The following is a 17,369-nucleotide window of genomic DNA, read 5'->3' as shown; positions in this document are numbered from 1 at the left end:
GTAGCGAATTCTGTCTGTGGTTCTTCTTGATACCAAAACTTGCTCAACAAGTCTTGTAGTTGATCATCAACAATGACATGATGACCATAAGCGGTCAATTTCGATGTAGCGGTGTCCACAGATTCATATATGATCCAGCCAAGCAATGTTGACTTAGCGATTGGGTCATTGTCACTCCCTTTTCTTATTTTAGTGTTGATTATATCCGTAGCTGGTGCTGCACCCAGAATGATGTCAATAGGTCGTGAAATCAAGAAGTCTGGATCAGCAAGTTGTAGACCAGTTATATGTGGCCATTTCTTATTCATTAGCGTCAATGACGGCAAGTTTACCGTCAATAGAGCCAGCACATGAGCTTGGATAGTAATAGAAGCGGTACTATGTAGCGAATGCAACGTCATCTTGCATGACCCAAGCGAATTCCCAGCTGACACATTACCAATCCCACGTAATGGAACAGCTGCTTTACTGAGTTGAATATGCAGATTCTTGATTAGCGAATGCGTCACAAAGGATAACTCCGATCCTTGATCAATAAAAACACGAGCAGTACATGTACTTCCTGGTAGCGAATGCAACTTTACAATAGCGGTCGTGAGTAATACATTGAGCGAATGAGCTACAAGCACACTAAGTTAGCGAATTCAAAACAAAAGCTACCAAATTTGGAACTATTTGTTACCTGGGTCAGCTACAGGAGCGTCCTGTACTGATTTAGCGGCAGCACCATCGTCAATGTGCGTTGACGTTTGATGTGGTTGGTTACAATGGCAGCACTTACAGGCTTGCTTAATGCGGCTGGCTTAGCGTAATACTTAGTTGGTGGTTTTTCAACCACACCCTTAGCTTGTGTTGAGGTTATCTTCGTGCCAATTTCGGAGTTTTCCCATGTGCCTTTGCCTTGAGCATGTCGTACAGCTGTTGGTAAGTAGGAAATTTATCTAATAACCCAAGCGAAGCCATCCAGTCAACTCGTAAATCTGATGGCAAACAACGAACAGTCAAGCGAATTAAAAATGGGTCCAACTCACCAATAAGAATTCCCAAAGCAGCGATAGCATCCAGCGATTTTTTGGTAGCAAGTAGCAGCGCATCCAGATCAGCAGTTAGTGGAAATGCACAAAGCTTATTTGAATCAACTAAGCTCGTGACTGAACAATGTGTGATATTATTAGTTTATCTCAGTAGAGGTCCCCTCTGTGGATGCAACCCTTTTTTCGCGCATAAATTACAATTCATTTTTATTCTATATATGATTGATTGATTCTAAAAAATAATGCTCAATATCGCATCAGGATATGAATTCAATAGTAATTTTGATATAAAGTGCATCAAAAAATATTTACTAACATTTTTTACGTCATAACTTGCCGGTAAGAACACAACTACCTTATAGCAGAATGAGCCAATCAGGTGTCAAGTCTTTACGCCGCATGTATTCTCATTGGTTGTCCATACTAGACGAAAGAAATGTAGACAACAGATGATTGGAAATCTCCCAACTTAAATCCTGAAGAGTCTGAATGTGTTGGTGCCGATCATGGATTGTTTTGTTTTTCATAAAAATTGTAAGTATTGTTTTTAAATTAGTTAATTAATCATTGATACATCAGTTAATGTTTTAATATTTATCGACTAATAAATAATCACATAAAAGTATATTATGTTATTTCAAAAATTAAAATTATAACAATATGGATTCAATATCAGAGGTTGTTTTGTGGCAAATAGATAAATCATCAAATAATAATTTTTCTTAATAAATATTAAATTTTTTGAAAATAATTATTACTTAATATATGTTTATACAATTAATAGAATCTTAAAACAATTTGTAGTGTAAAAATAAAAAAAAAAGTGAAAATCATGTACACGCACATGTATTCATTATTATTACTATTGTTAGTATTTAAAGATATTTAAAAATCTAGTCTTTGTGTATGTGTGTGTGTGTGTGTGTGTGTGTGTGTGTGTGTGTTCGCATTCGTGTGTGTCTGTGTGTGTGTGATGTTCGTTTAATAAATAATTGATAATAATTACAGATAAAATCGACAACAGTAGCAGTCATAATGACAACAATGATTGCAATTATATCAGCACAACAACAACAACAACAACAAGGTAAATACAGATACTTTGTATCTTAAATTCTTTATCAAGTTTTAGATTTTCAGACATTGATTTATTAAACTTTTTTTTTTATTAATAGATGGGTAATGTTTTGTAATATGGAATGATTTTTTCCAATAGATTGGTTGAGTTTAACACTTGGAAATATATTGGAAGAAATATTAACTCAGTTGGAATTATGCAGTTAGTGAAAAATTTGATGATACAATTCTTTCAGTTGCCAATATAACAACGGAATAACAAATAAGCGATATCAATATGAGCTGGTGTTTTATTCCAGGAGATCGAACACCACCACCATGGAGATATCACTTTGTGGGAAATTTATTGGCAGAAATGTATCCTGATCTAGAAGGAACACGGAGGAGTGGATTTGCTCAATTAACAGATCAAGGAATTGAGTTAACTCCATCACCAGCTTTCCAGCTGCAATCAACAAACAATAATAATAACTATTAACAATTTATGGCAAGATATTTAAATTATGAAGCGAGTATTCCTTAATTTGGCTGAACACATTCACGATGGGATATATTGTTAATTCTGTATCTCAACAGCTTAACTCATTGAGAATTGTAGATGATACGCAACGCTACAATCAACCTATAATAACAATCGGAACATTATCGTGCTATTTAATAATTAACGATGAGAACCACTACTGGTGGTCTCGATTTGAAATTGATGTCACAACCGTTCCAACTTTAGCTGACTACTATTTTACAGGAAACTTAGTTATACAATTATGCATGGTTGGAGCTGCTGAATTACAAAGACGAACACAATAAGAACAACAAATGCAACAATTATAAGAACTACAGATCCATGAAAACTCAGATGATAATAAATTTATTGCTGATACTGTGATACTAATGGATAAATCTATTAATTGTAATTCAGATGGTGGGTGGGATAAAGATGAAAAAAGTGACCACGATGATGATGATGATGGTGGTGATGAGAACATGTTAGGAATATTTATTATAAAAAATAATTATTATTATGACAAGCTAGTTAATTATGTTTTGAAAGAACAACAATTATTACTATTTTTTTAAATTATGTTGAGATGAAAAAAATTGTGATCTTCATTCATTTATTCATTATTTATTCGGGGATCTCAGTTTTTTTATTGATAATATTTTTTTCTAATATAACAATACGAGTAATAGTTTCAAAATTATTTTTTTTTTTCATTATGTGAAAAAGAAAAAATTTTTCTCTATATGTTTATTTTTTAAAAGGATATAACTATAAGATTATATGTAAAAGTGCCAAGTCTGTGCATAGAAGAATGTATATGCATATGGCTGTGTCAAAAAAATCGACTAATGTTTTTTTTTTTCGAATAGTCGTGGGATTCTGTTATAGGATATCAAAATAAAGTTTCTGTGAAAATATGAGTTCTTAATATTGATATTTAGAGGTCGCGAATCACAATTTTCTATTTTCCATTTAAATGACATGGGAAAAAAAAACTTAAGCTTGGAATTTTATACCTCGGCAATGACTTATTGTACAAATGAGCTCAGGATATATTTTGTAGGGAATTAACGATCTACAAAAAAGTCTCTTATTATTTTTTGATAAATTCGTCTGTTTACAAGTTATTGGAGCTTGAAGTCAGATTTACAGTAAATTTCAAGTTCTTTTTGATTTTCCGGCGAAACGATCAGATTATTCACAAAATGTCGTGAATTTTTTTTTGTAGAAAATTTTACTCCTGACGAACTATTTGGAATAAAGTTTTTTTAAATTCTGCATATATTCCTAGTTATTTACATTTTAATGTTAAGCTCTTAAAATCGATCAGAACACTATTTTCTTAAGAGCTTGATATTGAAATGGGAATAACTACAAAGTTATGCGGAATTCGAAAAATATTTATTCGAAATAATTTGATAAGTCTGATAATCTGCCGAAAATGTTAAAAGATTTCGATATTTACTATAAATTTGACTTCAAGCTCCAATAACTTTTTAACAGACGTATTTATCAAAAAATGATAACAGACTTTTCTTGTAGAGCGCTTAACTCTCTACAAGAATATATCCTGAGCTCATCTGTATAATGAGCTATTGCCGAGGTTCAAAATTCCAAGCTTAAAAATTTTTTTTTTCCCATATAATTTAAATGGAATATAGAAAATTATGATTCGCGACCTTTAAATATCAATATTAAGAGCTCATACTTTCACAGAAGCTTTATTTTGACATCCTATGACAGGATCCCACGGCCATTTGAAAAAAAAAAACATTAGTCGATTTTTTGACACACCATAATGTATATATATATTAGGGTGTTTCGAAAAAAAAACAAATTTTTTTTTATGGTGTCCAAAAAATGAAAGTATAACTAAAAATAAGAATTTTGGTAACAATCCGGGCTTTTAATAGTGGTATTGCCTTAATCCATTTTTTTATTTTTCATTTAAATAACACGGGAAAAAAAATTTTTTTTTTTTTAGAATTTTCAAGCTCACAAACCGATCGACGGATTTTTATGCCTATTAAATACTTTTGTAGGAAAATGAACACTCTACGAAAAAAGTCTCTTATCATTTTTTGATAAATCCCACAGTTCGGAAGTTATTTAAGCTTCAACTCAAATTTATAGTATATTTTGAGGTTTTTTTTTACTTTTCCGGCGGAAGTATCAATCTTATCAAAAGATGTCATGAGAACATTTTTGTAGATAATTTTATTCCTTACAAATTATTATAAACAAAATTTTTCAAAATTCCGCATTGTTCACAAGTTTTTTGCATTTCAATGTCAAGCTTTTAAAATCAATCGAAATCTATTTTTTTGAGAGCTAAATATTATATATATATATATATATATATATATATATATATATATATGGGGCAGTCCACGCCAAATCGGACGGTTTGAAGAATTTTAATTTTTGATTTCCTCAATTTTTTTGTATCCATCAAAAAACTCTTTTTCCGAAACGTTGAAATTTTTTCGATCACCGGTTCAAAAGATATCGAATTTTAAAGAAAACCGCTCTTTGTATGGTTTTTTACTGATAACTTTTTAGGGGATGGTTTAAATCAAAATACTCACTGAATAAAAAACTATCATTTTCCCATGTACTTATGGAAAAAAAATACAAAAAAATTATTTCAAGTGTTTCAATACGTGTTTTTTATTTTTAAAATTTAAATTGCATTTTTCAAAGCGAGTGCATATGTTGATTTTCTTTAAAATTTCTTACAGTAAACTACTACTCAAACCACAACTTTTTAGGCCGGTCTGATCGTGGATTCTCAATAGCTACTATTTTTTTTCAAATTTTGAAAATTGAAAAAAAATTTTTTTCTCTATTTTATCAAATTTTACCATTGGTTTCTCGCTTCCAACGTATTTTGAGAAACTTCGTTTATATTTTCTATCATAACAAGCATAGGAAATTGTTAATAATTAAAAAACAAAAATACGCGAGAGATTTATGACAATATTTTTAAATTTAAAATGAATGTTTTTTTTTGTATACTGTTATTTATCCAAATAAAGAAAATATTTATTGCAAGTTGTTTTAATCCTAAACAAGCCATATACCGACAAAACTTACCAAAAAAATATTTAGTACCGATGACCAAACATTTTTTTGGTGGGAACAAATATTTATTTTACCATAATGAGATTTAATTGAGATGAAAAAATCATTTATTAAATTAAAATAGATTATGTGAATGGGCACAAAATATTTTTTTCTCCCAAATAATTGACTAAAAATTTTGTCACTAAATCCATTTAGTACTCAGTAATAAATCCTTCTATCAGTGCAGGAAGTTGCATTGAAAATAATCATTAGTCTTTTTTAATTATCAACAGTTTTCTATGCTTGTTATAATAAAAAATATGCATGAAGTTTTTCAAAATACGTTGAAAGAGAGAAACCAGTGATAAAATTTGATAAAATAGAAAAAAAAATTTGGAAAATCCAAAAGTGCACGACTCATAATCCTCATTTATTATGAAATATTAAAATTAACACATGCAAAATAATAATAAAATGGCGGGAAGCACGAGTGAATTTAAAATATATACAATTTTCTTTCATTAAAATGGGTTTTTTTTTTGTTTTTTAATTATATTAGTATTTTTATTATAATTATAACAAAACTTAATGGTAATATCTCGATTAATAACAAAAAAAATATATGTAAATAAAAAAAAAGAATTGAATTGAAATAAAAAATTCAGGCTTACCAATTAGCAATAACACAAAAAAAAACAGTTGTACTAGGACGGTTATTTGCTAGCGCCTCTGGTGGAATAAATGTACGTATAATGTATAGATATATCACCATCCATGTTAATTTTATATAGCTATATAGATACAGTTATACAGCCTTTATTATTCTTTTATTAATTGTAATTAAACGACACTGAGTTACCGAGTCATTTGCAATAGAGAACCTACAAGTCTTTCAAAGAATTTTCGAAAAAAAATTTGATTTAATTACTTGATTTTTTTGCAAGTTATCGTATCTACGGGTTTCATACTTGACCGACATGAAATTTTTTTCGACTATTTTGATGTTTTTTCCGTTTTTATTGAACTAAATAAATTTTTGAAAAGTATGGAATTAATCTCCATTAAATTATTTTCAAAATAATATGAAACATATCTTTATTCCATGAACTAACAAAGGTATACTAATTGAAATATTTGCCGAAGTGAGGCGAAAAAATTTTTTCGATCGTAAACACATTCTGATGCTTCGCATCATGAGTCGTGCAAAAAAATTGTTTTTTAATTTTCGAAAATCGAAAAAAAATAGTAGCCATTGAGAACCCACGACCAGACCGGCCTAAAAAGTTGTGGTTTGAGTAGTAGTTTACTGTAAAAAATTTTAAAGAAAATCGAAATATGCACTCACTTTAAAAAATTCAATTTAAATTTTAAAAATAAAAAACACGTAGTAAAACACTTGAAATAATTTTTTCGTAATTTTTTTCCTAAAGTACATGGTAAAATGAAAGTGTTTATTCAGTGAGTATTTTGATTTAAACCATCCCCTAAAAAGTTATCAGTAAAAAATCATGAAGAGAGCGGTTTTCTTTAAAATTTGATATCTTTTGAACCGGTGATCAAAACAATTTCAACATTTCGAAAAGAGAGTTTTTTGATGGGTACAAAAAAATAAAAATAAATTGAGGAAATCTGAAATTAAAATTTTTCAAACCGTCCGATTGGGCGTGGAATGCCCCGCACACACACACATATATATATATATATATATATATATATATATATATATATATATATATATATATATATAATATTTATGATTGAATCACGAAGTCAAACTTATTGTATCGGGTTCAATAGTACTGGAGCTTCTGATTTTTCGCGTGTTCATTCAACTCATCAAGCCCATCTTTCTGTTTATTTAAATGAATCACCGTGCGATTTGGCAGATACATATTGAATTCGACACCGATGTTAACGACGATCTTTGGTCCGAATTTGGTGTTGACATTCTTCAACTCCATTATTTGATATTCCTTCTCTAATTTCAATTCACACATCCTCTTCACCGGTAACAGTCTCTCGAGGCTACCGATTTCGTTAAATTTTTTTAGATCCATTTTTAATATGAGCGGAAATATTTTTTAAATTTATAAAATAATTGATAGGAAAAAGTTACCAAATTATGAACTTTTAAAACTTACTTGAAATATTATGTGCTTTGATTATAGATGAAGGAAAAAAATAATTAAATGTTACCACACTAATGATCTTTTTACACAGTTGCTACGTTGAGTTTTTCTAAAACAGGTTTAAGCATTGATATGAGCTGTTGAAGAACTAAAGAGCGAATGAAACTTCAGACTCAAACGTACTCTTTACCACCCCAGTCCCTTTCTACAATATTATTAGCAATCATACTGCGTGCCATCTATAAGGGCAGAAAATTTTGATGATAAGTAATTTTCTGAGAAAGTTGGCGGTAACTTGTAGCCTTAAGTTGCAAAAGCTGAAGTTGTCGATAACTTGTCGTCAAGTTGCTCGGAAACTAATGAATGACCCACTTTTTCACGATCAACTTGTGTTTTCAGGGTAACTTATCGAGAAAGTTTCTGTAAACCTTGGCTGAATAATACTTTCCTTTAAGTTGGCTTCAGATTACGGCAGTAGCTTGAATGTAACTTGTCATAAAAACTTGCCGTCAATTTGAAGTGAAGCTTTCAATCAACTTAACGTCATTGTCTGACGTTAATACTTGTCGTCAAATTAAATAGAAAGTTGCAGACAATTTACTGTTAACTTAAAGGTAACTGCTTGCTCTCAAACACTTTCCTTTAAGTTACCTTTCAAATAAGGCAGTAGCTTGTAGTTAACTTATGGTTAGGGTGGCTATCAGGGTAGCGACCAGTCACAAAAACAGGCACTTTTCATAGGGTCAGCGGCCGGTTGTATATATTTTTTCTGGCTTACCGACCGATAATAAAGATGAAACCCTACCTTTCCGCTTGCCGATAGAACAAAAGAAAGAGTACACCAAAACTACACTTATTTTACACGGTGGCTGTTTTAGTGGAAATTTCAATTTTACGATTAAATTGCACCATATTATACGGTTTTCTTCAGTACACGTTCTCCTTTAATGTGAAAATAACTATTTTACATACTAATTACACCAAGCTTTAAAAATTTAAAAAATACGCTAGAAAACGCAGACTAAACGTCCGATGAAACACAGTTGAAACCCCGTGTCATTATGGCAGACAAAACACCGCTTTTAACCGAAAAACACCGTCGAAACTCAGTTGATACGCCGAGTTTTCAGTGAGTTTGTATGGTGGCGCTTGAACGACGAGAATATACAGTGGAAATTCAATGGTAATGAGTGTCAGCAGATTAGTGTGAAACAAGGGTAAACAAAAAGTGAAATTTTCACAAGCCCACCGTGTGATACACGTGAAATTCCGGTGTATTTTCAGTGTCATTCGGAATACACTAAGTTAACACTAAAACCCATCGTGGAAACGGATCCGCTAGGGTTATAATAGACTATGGCAAAATTATCCGAAAAATCTATCAAAGAGATAAATACAATAATTAAGTTCGTAATATATGCACTTTATAGCAATAGGTTCTTCTGAAAAATCGTTAAAAGAATAAACAGAAATATTATTAACACCTGAAAGAATTAACATTGCGTGAACAGATAGTGGTTCTATTCGTGTTTGAAATACACATATAAATTAAATCCTATAGAAATACTTGTACTCTAAAAGTAAAGCATTTCATAAACGATGAATAAGAAATATATAATAAGTATAATACATTAATGTACATAAAAGTGCATAAAAAATAAATAAACAAATAAAGAAAAAAAAATAATAATAATAATAATAATAGAATAATGAAAAAATATAACGTAGTTAATTAGTGGATTTTTCTGAGTGCTTCAAACTCAAGACTTGCGCCTATTTACCACTGTGCATACTGTAGTAAGCAAAGAACAACTTGCTGCCTTCTGCCTTTTGAACCGGGAGAAACAATAAAATAGTGACTTTACTTACTACACTATGTGAGGTAGGTTTTTTAAAACTACTACCATTTTTTCGGTTTTTTATAGAATTCTTTATCTCCGATAAATTTTCCCATTATAATTTTTTTTAAATACTTTGTTTATAATAATAGTTATTAAAACGGGTCTCATGAGGTGACTTTTGTAAAATGTTGCCATACCGTGTTTCCCTTCGTAGAGACACACCGTCAAGTACAATTGTCGTACACTGAGAGAAAAAAATGGTTTTCTGGACTATGAAAAACGTAGTTGAATGAGACCTCAGCTGCTTAATTTCAAAACACAGTAACTGACAAAACAAAATTTTTGAAATATATATTGAATCATATTCACAAGACTCCACTGGAACTAAAAATACTAAAATATCGATTTTGAAAAATTGGTTCCTTACTGTATTTTGAAATTGGGCAACTGACGTTTACTATCGACTGCAGTTTCATTAACTGATATGATATTAGTCAACAGTTACAGAAAAGTATATTCAAGGTGACAAGTCAGTAGTAAATTTAACTATTTCTTGTCCAGCATGTCCAGAAGAAAATTGTTACCACAATCATACCTCTGCAGTTAGTAAGTCCGATTCGGCAAAATTATTCTCACAATATAAAAAGAGTAACCACTCTTAAGAATTTATGGTTTTAGCAATGATATTAGTTTAGCCCTTGTGGAAATATTTCTCTTTGAAAACTCAGAATAACTCTTGTAGAATTCGGAATAAGATTTTCAAAAGTTTAATTGTCCGATAATTTCTGAAAAAGTGTAAAGAAACCCGATAAACATTTTCTAAACGTTTTGAAGACCGAGAAAGTGGTGTGTTACGTTTCCGTAATATTTTATTGGTTAACTTAAATTAATTATTTTTAATAAAATAATTTTATGCAATGTAACGGAAATCGGTGACGATAAGATAGTCACTGTGGCTCGTGGGTAGTCAAAACAGATGACGATGCATGGGACCCGGACCACGACGATTCTCTCACAGGGAACCTGAGATGCAGCGTCAATATTTTGTCAACTCTGTTGGCTTTATTAAATTTTTTATAATGACTAAATAATCATTCTTACGAGAGAGCTCATGGAGCTCGAATCTCTGCTCTCCAGTCATAATTAATAAATTACAATTAATCCTAAATTAATTCAACCTTATTGTGGGGTGCCAATTGGCACCCCAATATTTTCACCTACACTATGACCTATCTATAGCTCTATTACTACCCAGGGGCCAGCACTTATCAGCTGTTCCACCCTGTCCTATAACCCTGAGTGCTCAACAGCAGTTCGGGTTTCCTTCAAGTTTCCTGCCGATTTTCCTATCATTCACCTGCTATAATAAATTATGGAGGATCAAGGCAGTTATTGCATCAAGATATTTTTACATCACGAAAATTGAAAAAAATTAATAATTAATCAAATAATCGATGACCACGGCTCACCAGGAGTCTATACACTCTAACGAGGCCAAACCTGGACATTAATAGACAATTGAATATTTAAAAATATTTTAATTAATATTGAAAATGTTCCAGTATGTAACAGTGGTGCTGCGACCAGAATCATCAATCATTGTTTATAAACAATAAAAAAATATTTTTTAAATATTAAATTAATATTGGAGAATTTCTAGTATCTAACAGGTGGAATTGGGAATCTTCCAGATGAATTTTCCCAAGGTGTTAAAATTTTTTTAGAGAACTAGTGAAATGAAATAGAATAGTTTTTATGAGACAGTAAATCATTTAAGGGGACCCGGTGGTCTGGATGCTTTGAAGCCAGCTTCTTTAAAAAAAGGGACCCGGGCGGCGTAGAACAATTCAGCTCTTCTATGGGTCTAAAACCAAAAAATTTAATGGATTTTTAATCAGTATAAATATACCTATCGCTGGAACTAGGATAAACAAAAAAAAAATTTTGAAAAAGTGGTACTTTGTTGAAATTTGTAGTAAAAAAATTGCATTTTTTTTCTTAACATTTTGCATGTTGAAAAATAGAAATATTTAGCGCAAAAATTTTATTCTAGTTCCAGCGATAGCTGTTGGTGTGTTGAATAATATAGTTTAATTTGAAAGCAATCGACCGTATAGTTTTTTTTTCAACTACGCCAGGCAGAAAAAAGTAGTTTCGAGATAAACGCATTTAAAGTTTTAGTTAAAGAAATTCTGAAGAAAACTAGATTTGAACATATATTTCCTTGTGCATTTCTGCGGTTTTTCTTGTTTTTCATTATATGTTGACTTGTTTATCGTTATTATAACTTAGTTATAGAATTAGAACCAGATGTTTTCCGCCGAGCAATAGAATAAAAGTTACTCACTCGGCCGGCCTGCTAAATAGCTTTTAGAATATGAAATACTGGGAATATCATCACCATATTTTAACAGTATATTTTTGAAATACTATACTTTCGAAATATGAAAAAAAAAAAAAATAATTTTGGCCCAGAGTTCTACATAGTTAAACCAAGCCTGGGCACGTCGGACTTTCCAGTCTGAGATATAGAAGTAGAAATCAGTTTTTGATTCAAAAACATGAAATTTGATATTGCAACATTTTTTCGTATTTGTAAAAAATGAGATCAGGAATTGAATATATATTATATTAGACTGTTTCAAATTAGGGGACTATTATTATTTTTTTGATGAACATTGAAAAATCAAAAGAATGTCTTAAAATATGGTGTCAGTTTAAATTTGAGCTCTTAAAATCGATATTTAGAGGTGGCTATTGATAATTTTCGATTTTTCATTTAGTAACATGGTAAAAAATACAAAACTTCCGAAACAATCAAGATACAAAAAATCTCTCCTCAAACACTTCGTAGCAAATTTACTGATCTACCAAAAAAGTCTTTTATCATTTTTGCATAAATTCAAGCATTCACAAAATATCCGACGTCAAAGTTTGATAAAATTTGAAGAACTTGTTTTTGCTTGTTCTGAATTTTATACCATGTCAACTAATGAGAATTCAGCAATACTCAATACATTTTCTTGTAAAAAATTGAATGCTCTACGAAAAAAGTATCGCATCATTTTTTAATAAATCCATCTGTTCAAAAGTTATTGGAGCTTGAAATCAAGTTAGAGTAAATTTCGAGATCTTTTTAATTTTCCGGCGAAACTATTGGACTAATCATAAAATGTCATAGAATTTTTTTTATAAACAATTTTATTTCCTACAAATTATCTCGGATAAATTTTTTTTAAATTCTGCATTCTCTTTTAGTTATTTACATTTTAATGCCGAGCTCTTAAAATCGATCAGTGTTGATCATAGTGCACCGTTATAAACATACATACAAAATTTATGCATTAATTATCCATACACACATACATACTCAACTCTCACTATAGCACATACTAATTGTAGTGTCATCCTTTAGTTCAATCGTTTATAATAAAGCTTCCTGTGCAGACATGCCTTGTACGTTACATCTAATTCTTATCTTATCACCACGTATCACCATCCATATTCCTTGTAGTGATCCAACAAGTTATGGGCCCAGTTGGTTGGTGAGGTCACAGTGGTAATAAAGTTGAAGTTCGAGACGTTGAAGTGTAGTGAAATAAAATATTGAAAGTTTATTCATTTAAAGTAATATGGCTGATAATATTTCGGTTGTAAAACTAAATAATGAGAATTACCCCATGTGGAAATTCAAGGTGAAGATGATGCTCATGAAAGACGACCTATGGTGCGTAATCACTGAAGCTCCGCCAACGGTAGATAAAGATTTGCTAGCTTGGATAAAGAAGGACAATAGAGCGAGTGCCATTATTGGACTATCAGTTAAAGATAGCCAGGTCAACTTAATAAAGAATGCCATGTTAGCCAAGGAAGCGTGGGAAGCGTTGAAGGGCTACCACGAGAAAGCAACTTTGACTACCGAAGTAATGCTTTTAAAACAGTTATGTCAGTTATGTCTATCATATTATGAAGATCAGACCATGGAGGAGCATTTAGTCAAGATGGACAATTTAATGAAAAAAATAGCAGCGTCGGGTCAGGAATGGCCAGAAAGGATAAAATTGGCGATGATGTTATGCAGTTCCTGGATTCCTACGGTCCCTTGATAACTGCTTTGGAGGTCAGACCGATAACGGATTTGACCTACAGTATAGTCAAGAATGCGATTATCGGCGAATACAAAAGACGAGAAGGACTGAATAAAGTTAGTGAGAACGGATAACTAGCCCTAAAAGTAAACCGCAATAAAGACAAAGAAACAGAATATTACTTCTGTTACAAGAAAGGGCATATCAAGTCTAACTGTACAAAATACATAAAATGGAAAAACAAAATCAAAAGATTAAGAGCTAATGCAGCTCAAGCCGAAAGCGATGACTCAGACGTAATGAAAACGTTAAAACTTAATGATGTTCTCTTTGTCCCTGACTTCGATAGCTATATAATATCCATCACTATGCTGGACAAGGAGGGTTTTAATGCATCAATCCAACACGGGACGATGAAAATTTTTTTAAATTCAACAGAAATGGCTGTTGGAGACACATGTGGCGGCATGTATGCGCTGAGAATGAGACAAAGTGCACTAACCGTAAAAAATTTTCACAAACAAAATCGCATTCACCAATGGCATCGACAATTAGCACATCGACACCCAGACGCCATCAGACGCTTGGAACACGAAAATCTTGCATCCGGTATTGTTACGGCGTAACATGCGAATATACGAAAATGTCGTATAATTGAATAAATAAAAACTAAATTCTTAAAAACTAAAACTAAACATATCAAAGATCAGATGAGTGGTCAAAATTTGTTGATGTAAACAAAGAATACCATAAATTTCCTTTTTTATTGCTTATGAAGAAATAATAACCTAACTCATAAATTGAGCAATCAATTAAATCGTGATAAGCTCTTTAATGCTTGCAACCTAAACAGTACCATATTTCAATAATGCCACGCGAGGCTCTTCCGTTTTTTCTTAGAAGGCCAAGTGTCACCACCCCGATAACCTTCATATCTATGCGTCGTTGACTTTACATTTAATTCACCTAGACCCTCTGCATTCATTCTAGTATCTACTAATCCAAATAAATATTGAATTTTATTTAAATTTCAAATAACTATAAAACAAACTGATAATTATTAACAAAAAAATAGTAATAAACTCTATAATCAACACAATTGACAGTAAATAAAATCATAAATAACGCTTCATACGCAATAGTAGATATTGCACAATAACCCAAGAACCTTTTTATTAAATAAATATTAACAAATTAAAACGCAATATCTCAATGTTTCAATACGAAAACAAGATAACAACTAACCAACTAACTACACAACATCGGACAACCATAACATACCATGATAGAATAAATAATCATAATAATAATTCCTCAACATCTAACAGAGAATAATTAAAGTCATAGCCACCTAACTATGACAGTAGGAGTAAATTATATTCAGTCGGTAGATAAGGAAAAATAGAATTCACGTTTAGATAAAAACCTATATACTAACTAACTAACCATCAGAGGTCGATCAAGGAACCTAAATCTTTCGCTTCACCCTTGTCTCACTAACACATACGTAAGCGCGTAATTTCTATCTTTGATAACTCAACTAATAAATGAAATAATAATTAACCAAGGTTCCCATGACAATTCACTAGTGTCTCTTTACCGACGAAATTAATAATAATTGCAATTTATTATTTATTTAAAACCAAAAACAGGCATAACTTCGAAACCACTAACGATAGGGACAAATAATCATAACCTATCGATAGATAAGGAAAAATAGATTAATTATTAAACTATCAAATCTTAATTTTAACAAATAATTCGTAAGTAACCATTTAAAATAAGCCCATCTAATAGCATTGGGTTGCATCTCTTTCTTCCATTAATAGAATGAATACGGTCTGCCTCCTCGCACTCCCAAGGTTCTTCTTATGACGTACCGTGTGACGAATCTCTCATTTCTCTCTCTAACCCATACAAGTATACCGATAATTTCTACTTTAATTAACTCGATAAATAATTAAAATAATGACAAACTAGAAGTATCATTATAATCCGGTAAAATACCTTATCTAATTGAATCAATAATACTTCCAGATTATCTAATAATTATCCTATAATAATTAAAAGTAAGGTAGCATTTAACCAATAACAGCAGAACGAAACGACTATAATCAATCGAAAGACAATAACGAGAGGGTTAATAATCAGTAAACATCTACACCTTAACCGTAATTAATAATCCGTAATTAACCATCCAAAATAAAGCTCATTTAATACCATTAACTCAGATCTAGAACCTTTTCTTAAGGCGTGGCTCATGACTCATCCTGTTGCTACCGCTACTGCTTGTGACGTATCACCTGACGTATTTCGTCACTTCTCTCTCTAACACATACAATTATATCGATAAGTTTCAGCCTGAAGAACTCGATAACTAATTTAAATATCGATCAACTAAACATATCACAATAATCCGGTAAAACAACTTATCTAATTGAATCGATAATAACTCCAGATTATTTAATAATTACCCCGCAATAATTATAAATAAATTTAACATTTCAACCAATAACCGTAAAAAGGAATGACTATAATCAATCGAAAGCTAACATACGACTATATCGCTAAATTCTACTTTAAATAACTCGACAAATAATTGAAATAATGAAAAATTGAGATTATCGCCGTAATTCTCTATCGCAGATTTATCTATGAACCTAATAATAATTTCCATTTATTGAAAATTGTAATTGAAAATAGGTATAACTTTTAAACCATTGACGATGGGAGGAAATGACTATAACCAATCGAAAGATAATGACAAAAGGATCAATGATCAATAACCATCTATACGATAAATCAAATTAATAACCCGTAATTAATAGACTAAAATAAATCCTATCTAATAACATGGAGTTGGATCTCTTTCTTCCACCCATAGCTTCTACCATCGTCTTTTTTTGAGTCTTTACCATTGTTCTAGAAGTTTCGATCCGAGATCGTCACGTACGGCTTTTCTTACACCACACCCCGCAAGTATTCGACTCTGCTCAATAACATTAGTTTTCGGTAACAAAATTAAATTTAGGTCGCGCGTGCTACCCCTTGCCTATGGTTGGCGCCTATATAAACCGCCGCAAATCGGTCCTCAATGCCCATTTATTATCAAGCTTTTGATTACGTATAATCTTGTCACGATATTTAAATATCGCGGCAGTCTCACATCAGGCTGGTGAGCAACAGATAGCAGCACACGCTGCTCACACGTCTCTCCGTTCATTCATATTACGATTATTTTGTTTATATGTACAATTTTATTTCAATTACTACACTACTGTTACTTAACTGATTTATTAGGTGGAAAATGCGATGAATTCAGCAAAATTTACTGATTATGTTGATATTATAAGTAGATTTTATGAGGCTGGGGAGATAATTATTCATTTTATTTATACGCTTGTAGTTATTGTGGTTGGTCGGCGCATGCGCAGCGACGCAACAGTTGTCATCAACAAATTTATTATATTATAAATTAATTTTAGAGTTATCATGCATAAATCATTAATGGATTAGCAATTCATAGTAATGGTAATTAGTAATGCTAGGAGTAATTGGGCATTTGATGTCGGTAATTGGCGAAGTTACACAATTGACATCGGGAAAGTTGTCGTTGGTATTATTTAAAATTA

The 17,369-nt window shown here is 31.3% G+C and overlaps 1 protein-coding gene across 2 annotated transcripts; it reads left to right on the top strand.

Moving 5' to 3' along the window:
* The first annotated feature begins 1,384 nt into the window (after nt 1–1,384).
* On the top strand, nt 1,385–4,868 carry LOC103574395 (uncharacterized). Of its 2 annotated transcripts, XM_008553836.2 has the most exons (4): nt 1,385–1,568; nt 2,043–2,121; nt 2,251–2,313; nt 2,411–4,868. In XM_008553836.2, the coding sequence occupies exons 1-4, from the start codon at nt 1,524–1,526 to the stop codon at nt 2,587–2,589; spliced, it is 366 nt and encodes a 121-aa protein (XP_008552058.1). In that variant the 5' UTR covers nt 1,385–1,523; the 3' UTR covers nt 2,590–4,868. The 2 variants fall into 2 exon arrangements, 1 of the variants encoding a protein (XP_008552058.1); XR_549239.3 differs by having other exon boundaries at nt 1,390–1,568; nt 2,210–4,868.
* The last annotated feature ends 12,501 nt before the right edge of the window (nt 4,869–17,369 follow it).

Source organism: Microplitis demolitor, chromosome 2 (genome assembly GCF_026212275.2).
Source record: "Microplitis demolitor isolate Queensland-Clemson2020A chromosome 2, iyMicDemo2.1a, whole genome shotgun sequence".
Classification (NCBI taxonomy): domain Eukaryota; kingdom Metazoa; phylum Arthropoda; class Insecta; order Hymenoptera; family Braconidae; genus Microplitis; species Microplitis demolitor.
This window is presented reverse-complemented; position numbering and strand designations above follow the sequence as displayed.